Source organism: Lipomyces tetrasporus (genome assembly GCF_029532465.1).
Source record: "Lipomyces tetrasporus strain NRRL Y-64009 chromosome Unknown POJ06scaffold_8, whole genome shotgun sequence".
NCBI classification, from domain to species: domain Eukaryota; kingdom Fungi; phylum Ascomycota; class Lipomycetes; order Lipomycetales; family Lipomycetaceae; genus Lipomyces; species Lipomyces tetrasporus.
In genome coordinates this window covers 1-10,755 of record NW_026611603.1, presented here as the reverse complement: position 1 = coordinate 10,755, position 10,755 = coordinate 1, and the positions used below count along the sequence as shown (strand labels likewise).

The 10,755-nt window shown below is 49.3% G+C and overlaps 4 protein-coding genes across 4 annotated transcripts; all 4 read right to left on the bottom strand.

The window, feature by feature from the left end:
• Nucleotides 1-323: 323 nt before the first annotated feature.
• Nucleotides 324-4,350, bottom strand: POJ06DRAFT_225264 (carbamoyl-phosphate synthase L chain, ATP binding domain-containing protein). The gene is made up of 6 exons (XM_056185703.1): nucleotides 4,218-4,350; nucleotides 4,096-4,116; nucleotides 4,009-4,016; nucleotides 3,876-3,957; nucleotides 3,070-3,826; nucleotides 324-3,018 (listed from the first exon to the last, which is right to left on the bottom strand). Exons 1-6 carry the CDS (start codon nucleotides 4,321-4,323, stop codon nucleotides 438-440), a joined length of 3,555 nt encoding a protein of 1,184 aa, XP_056041947.1. The 5' UTR covers nucleotides 4,324-4,350; the 3' UTR covers nucleotides 324-437.
• Nucleotides 4,351-7,533: 3,183 nt separating this feature from the next.
• On the bottom strand, nucleotides 7,534-8,441 carry POJ06DRAFT_257211 (uncharacterized protein). Its single transcript, XM_056188120.1, has one exon. The coding sequence runs from the start codon at nucleotides 8,290-8,292 to the stop codon at nucleotides 8,014-8,016; it is 279 nt and encodes a 92-aa protein (XP_056041946.1). The 5' UTR covers nucleotides 8,293-8,441; the 3' UTR covers nucleotides 7,534-8,013.
• Nucleotides 8,442-9,077: 636 nt separating this feature from the next.
• POJ06DRAFT_257209 (uncharacterized protein) lies at nucleotides 9,078-9,608 on the bottom strand. The gene has a single exon (XM_056188119.1). It carries the CDS (start codon nucleotides 9,460-9,462, stop codon nucleotides 9,229-9,231), a length of 234 nt encoding a protein of 77 aa, XP_056041945.1. The 5' UTR covers nucleotides 9,463-9,608; the 3' UTR covers nucleotides 9,078-9,228.
• Nucleotides 9,078-10,755, bottom strand: POJ06DRAFT_302436 (uncharacterized protein). The gene is made up of 3 exons (XM_056190764.1): nucleotides 10,632-10,755; nucleotides 10,446-10,606; nucleotides 9,078-10,202 (listed from the first exon to the last, which is right to left on the bottom strand). Exons 2-3 carry the CDS (start codon nucleotides 10,453-10,455, stop codon nucleotides 9,499-9,501), a joined length of 714 nt encoding a protein of 237 aa, XP_056041944.1. The 5' UTR covers nucleotides 10,456-10,606; nucleotides 10,632-10,755; the 3' UTR covers nucleotides 9,078-9,498.

The window sequence follows — 10,755 nt, the reverse complement described above, 5'->3', positions numbered from 1 at the left end:
TCAGCACCGTTCTTTCTTGTCCTGGATACTTAGTTGCATGTACCGATCTGGGCCAGTCACGCATCCTATCTGCTGGTCATGCTGTGACATCAGAGCACAGCATAGCCGCGTTCTCGCAAGCCTGATGATACCGGCTTGGTCTAATGTGCACAATGGCGCCATACATATTAAGTACTCACCATCAACAAGCCAAGTTGGCGAGCGCTCACTGCGCAATTCGTTTGAGTTAGTAACTGACAGGGTTTGGGTTAACTGACAACGTACACATACGATAATAATATGGAATCATATTAACAATTCTAAATACAATACATACAAATAAACGCACAAGAAAATCTACTCATACCCCAAATCACTCATTACCAAATAATAGCTAAAATGTAATAGATAATGTATCACATTCCATTCCTCTGCCCGTACTACGATGTAAAGAAAACTTAAGCATCTTGCTTGCCGATCTTGCAAATCAGATCCGATCCATCAACCGAATCGCCCTCACGCACAACAACCTCTGAAACCACGCCGGACGCCTGGGCAGAGATAACCATCTCCATCTTCATGGCACTCAAAACAGCAATAGGATCGCCCTTCTTTACGAGCGAGCCGTCTTTCACACGGACCTCGATGACGACGCCGGACATAGGCGCCCCGACATGGGATGGATTGCTCGGGTCGGCCTTTGGTCGGGAGATGGACTCGACGGACACTTTCTTGTCATCGACGGTGACTTGTCGGATCTCACCGTTCAACTCAAAAAATACCTCGCGCTGGCCGGTGTGCGTTGAAAGCGGGCCGATGGCGAGTAGCTTGAGGATCAGGACCTTGCCCATTTCGATCTCGACATTGAATTCCTCGCCAATCTCAGGTCGGCTGAGGAAGAACTTGGTAGGTAGAACGCTCAAATCACCGTATTTCTTGACAAATGTCTGGTAATCCTCGTAAACTTTTGGGTACATAACAAACGACGCGACATCGCATTCCTTGATTTGGCCGTACTTCTTCTCCAACTCCTTGCGGACAACAGCGAAATCAATTGGCGGAAGCGTCTTTCCTGGACGTTCGGTGAGCTTCTCGCGACGACCCCGGAGAGCATTAGTGCGGAGTGGTTCGGGAAAGCCACCGTACGGTTGACCAATGAGACCCTGGAAGAAATCGAGAACAGATTCTGGGAAGTCAAGAGTCGCGGCCCGCTCGACGACCTCCTCTGAAGAGAGCTTATTGGACACCATGAACTGGGCCAAGTCGCCTACCACCTTTGATGTAGGAGTGACCTTGACGAGATCTCCAAGTAACTTGTTGGCCTGGACGTATGCGCGCTTTGTTTCCAGCCACTGAGTTCCGAGACCGAGCTGCTGCGCTTGAAAGAGCAGGTTGGTGAGCTGGCCACCAGGAATCTCGTGAATGTAGACATCTGGATCAGGACCCTTAAGATCGGCCTCGAAAACGGAATAGAGTAGACGTATCTGAGCCCAGTACGAGTCGATCTCGCGAATGTGATCGACATTAAGACCGGTGTCGATAGTACCTTGCAGAGTGGCAAGAAGGGCAATGATGGACGGCTGGGAGGTCATACCAGACATGGAGTTGGTGGCAACGTCCACAACGTCGGCGCCAGCCTGGGCAGCAGCAGCCATAGACGCGACGCCAGTACCAGCAGAGTCGTGGGTGTGGACGTGGATCGGCAAGTCGGGATACTTCTCGCGGATGGTGCCGATAAGGATAGTAGCAGCCTGGGGCTTCATGGTACCAGCCATATCTTTGATACCAAGAATGTGAGTGCCCATGGCGACAACTTTATCAACGACGTCGAGGTAGTACTCCAAATTGTATTTCTTCCCTGGGTTCAACATATCGCCAGAGTAGCAAATGGTACCCTCAACGATACCACCAGCCTTACGGGCGGCATCGACACCGACCTTGAGCTGCTCAAGATCGTTCAAGGCATCGAAAACACGAAAGATATCGACACCGTTCTTCTTAGCCTGTAAACAGAAGTGATCAATGGCATTGTCAGGCAATGACGAGTAGGCAACACCATTCGCGCCACGGAGAAGCATCTGAAAAGGAATGTTGGGAACAAGCGCACGGAGCTTGCGGAGTCGATCCCATGGGTCTTCGTACAGAAATCGCATAGCGACATCGAACGTTGCACCACCCCAGCACTCAAGCGAGAAGGCATTGGAGTAGGCGTAGGAAGTAGGGATAGCGACATTGGCAAAATCGACAGTTCGGACACGGGTAGCGAGCAGCGACTGGTGAGCATCACGCCAGGTGGTATCCATTATAAGAGTGCCCTTGTAGCGACGCACAGCCTTGGCGAAGGCCTCGGGACCCTGCTCGAGATAGATGTTACGCCAACCATGCTTGCAGGGCTCGGTGGTAGACAGTGGGTTACCAAAGGGGTCCTTGAGAACAGGCATGATTATCGGAGCTTTGAGCTTGGGTTCGCCGATCTGGCCTTTAATGGAACTGCCGTTGACGGCGAGGTCGCCGAGGTACGCAAGAAGTTTCTGAGCTCGGTTCTGGGAAACCATCATGTCGAAGAGTTCCGGCGTATCGTCGATAAAAGTGGTCCAGCAATTTCCGGCTACAAAAGTCTCGTGCGTGAGGAGCGTGAGCAAGAACGGAATATTAGTCTTGACACCACGGATGCGAAACTCGATCAAGGCACGAAGCATCTTCCTTCGAGCAATCGCGTAGGTAGAGCCAGAGCAAGTACACTTGACCAACATAGAGTCGTAGAAAGGAGTGATAACGGCACCAGCAAAGCCGTTACCACCGTCGAGACGAACACCATTGCCGCCAGCGGATCTATAAACCTCAAGTTTACCAGTGTCCGGGCTGAAGTTCTTGGTAGGGTCTTCGGTGGTAATACGGCACTGAATGGCGAAACCGCGAAACGAGATGTGATCCTGGGTGAGGCCCAGCTGGGCCAAGGTCGCACCAGCCGCAATCTGGATCTGAGCAGCGACGATATCAATACCAGTAATCTCCTCAGTAATAGTGTGCTCAACTTGACTGTGCAGCTGTTAGCGTGCGGTACAAAATATGTGACAAGGCGAAATATACATTCTGGGATTTATCTCAATGAAATAATGTCTGTTCTGGCTGTCGACCAAGAACTCAGCGGTACCAGCGTTGCGGTACTTGACTGAGGAAGCTAGTTTGACGGCGTCCTTAAGGATCGCATCACGGACGGACTTTGGAAGGTCCTTAGCAGGTGCAATCTCGACGACCTTTTGGTGACGTCGCTGGACGGAGCAATCACGCTCGAAGAAATGGACAACATTGCCTTCGGCATCACCGAGAAGCTGGACCTCAATGTGCTTCGGCTTGTCCAGGAATCGCTCGATGAAGACGGTGCCATTGCCGAACGCGGCCTTGGCTTCCGAGGATGCTCGCAAGAAAGCATCCTTCATGTCATCACCCTCACGAACGACGCGCATGCCACGGCCACCGCCACCGAAGGCAGCCTTGATGATGACTGGGAAGCCGTACTTTTCAACGAAAGCCTCGGCCTCAGACAGTTCGGCAACTGGACCAGGAGTGCCAGGCACGACAGGGACGTTGTTCTGCATAGCAATATTTCGGGCAGACACCTTGTCACCAAGCGCATCGATGACGTGGTGGGGAGGACCGACCCAGGCAATGTTAGCCTCTTCGACTTTGCGTGCAAATTCGGAGTTCTCAGACAAGAAACCGTAACCAGGGTGGATCATGGACACATTGTGTTCCTTGGCGATCTTGATAATCTCATCCATCTGAAGATAGGCCTGAACTGGAGTGTACTGGCCACGCTTGCCGATCGGATAGGCCTCGTCAGCCTCTGTGATATGTTAACACTGTCGTTGGTTTGTTACATTTGATCGACTTACTTTGTCTGTGCATGGATAAACGATCTTCATAGGAGTAGACAGCGACGGTCTGCATGCTAAGTTCATGGGCAGTACGGAAGATCTGGAACGATTAGAATCACCTCAGGAATAAGTAAAGACTTTAAGGACATACACGAACGGCTAATCAAGAACCGCAAAAGGCGTTATAGTTAGTTTCTTCATCACATACATGATGTAGACGAATGGAAGGAAGACCTACGAATTTCACCACGATTCGCGACTAAAAGTCACAATTGTCGGTATTAACGCTACACCGATACAATTTGACCAGAACAAAGTAAAGTGGGCCAAATTGGAGAAGAAATAGCATTCGTAACGCACCTAAGATCTTGTTCATGGAGCCTAAGATTGCTGTCTGCTCGCGAATGCGCTGCATGGTGCAGAGAGTCGTCCTGTCTACAGCATTCGAGTAGTCGATGGCCGACATGATTTCGAAGCCTTGAACTGAACAGCCTGGGGAGGATGGAGATTTAGTTGTGAATGAAATGGTACCGTCCGAAAGTTGGCCGCGGGGAGAACAAGCAAAATATAAGCTAGGCTGGCTGCTGGAGAGTTGGGGGCCAGAATGTACTTAACAACCGGAATCCTTGATTATACTATATGCGAGGATTCCGCTTGCCCGGCTTAACTCCTGCGCTCTACTCAGTATCGTCGCGCTGCCTACATATGTCAATGACATACGGTATCGTCTGCGCGCAGGATAAGTCCATTTATGCATCTATAAGATCTCGGCTGTCGACGGCAACTGCCAGCGCCGTTATTTCTTGTCTGGATACTTGGTTGCAAGTACCGATTTCGTCCGGTCATGCATCCTATCTACTGTTCATTCAGGCACGGTATACCGTATTGAAAGGAGACTCTGTTGCGGCGCGGATTTCCACCAACAAATCAATGTACGACTCCGGCTAGTGGCACCGAACAAACTGTTTGAAACCTTAACTGTCATATCCAGCAATTTCGCAATCCTGCAGCGTGCATCGTTTACGGCCGCAACTCTCCCACTCTTTGGCTTCTCCGGCATAACCGAATAAATAGATCACTTGCCATGTGCCTGACCCATTTCGCTCCATGAGCCGCACGAAGCTCGGCTCTTCATTGCACCGCGCGAGTTGTGGACAAGTAACACTGTGACAACTCTGAGCTCAGAAGATCACATCGACTCCACACTGTCCAATGTCGTCTCCGCACAGGATGACCGCCATCCGACGGCTGCATCGGCTTCGCCTGCCGGCTACCCGCTTTCATATGTATATATACGGCTAGCTAGTGGGCCATAGCTCGTTGTGTGCATTAACCCTTAGCTTTTGCGTTCGCTACTTTGCGAGATACTTTAGCTGACTCCAGGGTAACATCCATTAAGAAGAGTAATATCTCGGTGCTAATGCTGGCCGAGCATTTGATCCCGTTTTATTAGGAGCCCGAAAGAGGAGCAACAAATAATGCGGGGTATTCCACGTTCACATTTCAGCAGAAACGTCCGCCGAGTACACAGTCAGTCACCTGCTCAACTTCAGAAACAGGTACAGTATACTGAACCTCGGATGCCGTGTTTAGTGCCAAGTCAATTCGGATCGGTTTAACGAGTCTATTGAAATGAATTTTAATTCGATGATTCATTATCGACTCAAACATCTAATCGATAATACAATTTCCACACCACTCATATTGCTCTACGATCCCTTACTGGAATTAATATGGAAATCCATGCGATTGGGCCATCAAGTATTATGGGAACTTGTAATTGCACAATGTTCGTTAATTGATGTTACTACTAGCCAAGGAGATGTTTCCCACATAGCTATGAGTTTCATAGAAGCCCAAGAGTTCATTTAGATCCATGAAGAGTGGGTCGCATAGCCCTTGGCAATGATTCGAAGTAGAAAATATATTGTCTGTAACTATTGTTTTTGTGGAAATGTGTAGAACACTCTAGCCTACGATCGTAAATTGTAAAACTTTCTAGTACGAAGAGAAAGATTACGCAAGAGCTGGGCATTATGATGAATATTGCGTAATGAGTTGTAATTAAATCTAGATGATTTTACTGGCATGGTTCTAGCGGTACAATGTCAGAAATTTAAAGAGACATGCTAAAACCGGCATCAAGTAGTTGAGATCCGTCGAGTGTATTCCGAATTATTCTCGGTGAGATGTCGACCCGACCATTTGAGGTGCCGCAAGCCTAATCGGTAGTGATAGCCCTAAACTTATTTACTCTCTTAGACAAGTGATGGATGTGTTGAAGAACATGCGAGGGAATTGCCGACAGAAGAGTGTGAATATTATCAACGAATACTTTGGCGGAATCCATTGCGGTTGGTCGCGATGGTTGCCAGTGCAAATGTGCAAAAGTGGATAACGATGTATAAGTGCTTAATATATTCATCTCTTCTGAACCGGCGGGATCCTTCCCTTAAATGCTACAAGACCGGTCTCTGTACCTATGCCGATGGAACATTAAAGAAAAATATGTACATGCGATAAGAATTGTGAGATATGGATATACGAGTGAATGGACTGTGAACTATAGAAGGGAGAGCTGAGAGTCTAGTCTCAATGATGACCAGTCCCAAGGACCATTCAGGTCTATATATACATGTGCGAACACCTCAAAATGAGGGAAAAAACCACAAAGCCTCCTCAAACTCCCCCACTCGCCTATCACTACCGCCGAATATACGTTACTATATTCGGCAACCTAAAAAAGAACTAGACACAGGATCGGAATTCATGATCCTCGTAGAGCGGGGTCACCTCGGACAGGAACCTGCGCACTGCGTGGGCGGTCGTGGCGAGGATGTATGACGAGTATCCGCAATTACTGCGGGATGATGACAAGTTTTGCACCGCGCTGGCGGGTTTAACGCTCAAAGCTTGAGAGGCGCGCAGTTGGGAGGTAGAGGCGCATGGGGATGCTGTGCCAGAGTTTATTGCCGTGTTGCAGGGTATAAGGGGGAATGTAAGGTCTGAGGATTCGCCGACGGCTGTGATCGGGGACATGGTGCCGGATGAAGGTTTTCGGTTTGGATCGATGCACGATGATCCACTGGATTGGGTATGTTGGGATGAGTTCCCTCAATTGTAATGCGGGAGGCGCAACGTCTGCGTGAACGGGACGAGGTACGACAAACTCAGCCCGCTGATACTCAGCGAGACGGAGAAACGGTTTGTGACGACGAGCATCGCCGTAATAACCAGGAACACGACGCCGATGACGTCGAGATGGACGGCCAGCCGGAAGCGCAGCCATATCTGATTAGCAAACGTAATATAGTACGCCGAGTCCGTGTGTTAGTAGCATCGTACGGAGCAGAGCAACAATGTCTCTAAGCCGCCGCCGGCTTCTTGGCGCCCGGTACGTACTTACCACGAACATGTGATAAGTGATTCATTCGCTGCATTCCCAACATTTCCCTGTATCGCGCTACTCGTAGACGCCTTTTGTGAATCTGCGGTGGTCGTCGTAGAGTAGTATCCAGAGCACGAGACTCCAGTATTGTGGAAAAGGAATTAGCCAATGATCGTTGTAATAGCAAACATGTGTGTTGTGGTGAAAAGGTTTTTCACGGTGCAAGGGCCACTCCTCAATTATAAAAGGAGTTGGCAAGAGACCGTAGTAATAGTAATAATAGATAGCGCGTTTTACAATAAGTATCGTCATTTCAGGGGGCACATGGCGTGCCGTGCATCTGCGATGCTGATAGGTGCGTAGCTATCGACGAACCTCGCCAGACAGGGGTCTTATTTTATAGAAATCTCAATCTGATACATTTATGCCTCTGATTCTCCGGTACCGGACACAACTCCAAGAGGTGGTTTCAGGGTTTGTCAACCCCGATTCGAGATCATGCCTCCACGCCCCTCCCTCCGCGGGCGAAATCGCGCAACCATGCATGTCTATCACGACATCGGTAGTTTCTATTAAGCTTATACTTGACAGCACTGGTGAGAGCACGGAATAGTTTCTGTTGAAAGCGTTGAGATGGGACTTGGCTTCACCGCTCTAATTTCTATCGATGTCATGCTCAGATTCCCACTTCCCATTGATGGTCCTGTACCATTCTTTATCGTCGTACATACTTAATCGTCGATCGCATCATGTTTACGACAAATTCTGTCATGTTATACACCCCACTGCCATGATGTTCTGCGGACATGCCAGTAAGCCACTTACAAAACCATTCCTCCCGTTGGTCTGAACATTGGATCCATAATGACTTGGAATATAATGACTAACCGTACCGTTCTTGCAGGCCACGTGGCATAGTGCTCGGACTACACGAGGGATGGGACAACCTGAGCCTTGATGATCTTTCATTCTCCGAACAAGTCTTCGTGGTAATGAGCAACTTAAACATATTACTCGTGCTTCCTCAACCTTGAAACGCGTCTTCATCTCAAACCGAATAAAGTCATTTGAGTTGTGTGATAATCGCAGGGATGCGCGACAGAAAGGTGTCGATATTGTCGACGAATACTTTAGTTGAATACATGAGGAATAACTAGATAGCTAATCAGGAATTGATATGATGATGCACCGCCGATGATAGGGGCAGGCATTCTTTATTCAATTTATACAACATCTGACTCCGCTATCTCCTATCTTATGTCCTTTTTCTTATCATATGTGGAAATGTGTAGAACACTCTAGCCTACGATCGTAGATTGTGGAATATTCTAGCAATGTGTAACGATGACGCAATTGGGTATTCATGGAATGTCTAGAAGGTTCCAGAAGGCAGCGTCCCAAGTATATATAGAGGTCATAGGAACCTATAGTTTATTAGTTAGTTTTTGTGTGCGCTTCAATATAGTCATATATTACAACATCAAGATCGCGTAACATATAGTGCACAACCTGTCAAGTCCTCACAGAAGAACAATGGTCTGGGTCAGGGTTCAGAAATTTCTATCCTTTCCATCCCACCTTTGTATGGCGCCCCGGCCCTGGTCCAATCACCGTGATCCTCAGCTTGTGCGGCTCGTTACTATGGACTTTTCAATCCGTCAATGAGGACTAAACCCATTGTCCACCGTTTATATGTTCAGGTTCAACATGTCGGATTGCACAAGCTGCACCGCCGAAATGGCCAGACAGACCCAATCCAGCGAGATCTTGTTACTCTATTACCACGACTTAGATGTGGACCAAAGAAATTAATCATAATGTAGTTAATTATTGCCATTTTATCAAAGACAGAACCAAGCATACACTGTAGATAGAAAACGCACCGAGGAAATCATAACCGACACTGAACACCGAATTGTAATCGTCCATACCGTAACAGAAGGTACCACACGTAATACAATGCGGAACACTATAATAATATGGTTATTTACAGAACGGTGTAGAGCTGTCGATAAGGACATCACTGCCGGTACAGAAAGAGCTGGCGTCAGAGGCCAGCCACAGTGCGCAACCAGCCAGTTCCTCAGGATGGCCTAAGCGGCCCATAGGAGTGCGGGATTTCCATTCGCGGAAGTATGTCTCCGCGTACGTAGTGTTGAGGGGAGTGTCCATATAGCCCGGGAGATCACGTTGCATCGGACACGGTACTGTGCCCATTCGGCGGACAAAGATTTCATTAGGTGAATGACACCTTTAGACGCGTTGTAAGCAGATTGAGACGATAGAGCCGGACATGGATCCAATGAATATGATAGAACCACCCCGGCCAGCAGCGATCATGTGCTTACCGGCAGCCTGCGCACAGACAAAGGAGGCGTTCAAGTTGATGTCAATAACACGGTGGAACTTTGCTGGGCTATAATTTTCGGCGTGAACGTGGTCCGCGACACCAGCAGAGAGGATGAGAATATCAATCTTGCCGAGATCACGGACAATGGATTCCATGGCGTTTTGGACAGCGCCTTCGTCACGCACATCGAGGCGGTAGAAGCGAGCGCTGACACCGTACTCGGAGTATAGCTGCTCGCAGGCACTCTCACCTAGATCAGACTGGAGATCCAGGATGGCAATTCCAGAGAGCCCAGCGGCGCAGAGGCCTTCAGCCATCGGGTAACCAAGACCGCGGGGACCGCCAGTGATGACAGCAACACGACCGTCGAGACGAAACATATCGAGTACGCGCTTGCGAGGAGCCAAAGTGGTAGCCGGAGTAAAAGACTCTGCAGGAGCTTTGAGGACTTCGGCGACAACGGCAGCATCATGGCGCTCATCAACTGCAATTTGCGAGTAGCCGGGAAAGATGCCGCGGGAGCCACGAATTCGTCGGCAGGAGGGACTTGGAGTGATACGGTGGCCATTTGTAAATGCAATGCGCAGGTGAAGAAATCGCGCGAATGCTATGGGATTGCAAGCAACGATGACGCAGAAGACCGGTTAGTGTGTCGGGAAGAGACAGAAAGGCATGAGGACGAGAGGATATGGATCTTTTATTCCTGGCGAAAGTCCGGCGGTGTTTGTTGTGGGTATTGGAGGAAGGGCAGCGGCACAACGGGACCGCGGTGGGTGATAACTTGGGCTGGGGTAGCGCGCAATGTCAAGTGCCCCGTCCGATGGCACCCTGATTCACGCCACTGGAATACCAAGGTACATTCGCCAGAAATGACCGGCAATGGAGCGCTCGTAGTGCGCACGATCTAGACGCCGCAACTCGTCACTAGCAACAGCGAGGAATGGGACCGCTTCCTCCACGCAGCGCGGCAATTTGGATAGAACACCGCGCCAAGCGAGCCGGCAATGGATCCTAAAATTGGTAACCGGCCCGGGACACGCCAAGGTCAGGGTCAGGGTTAGGGTCAGGGTTAGGGTCAGGGTTAGGGTTAGGGTTAGGGTCAGGGTTAGGGTTAGGGTTAGGGTTAGGGTCAGGGTTAGGGTTAGGGTTAGGGTTAGGGT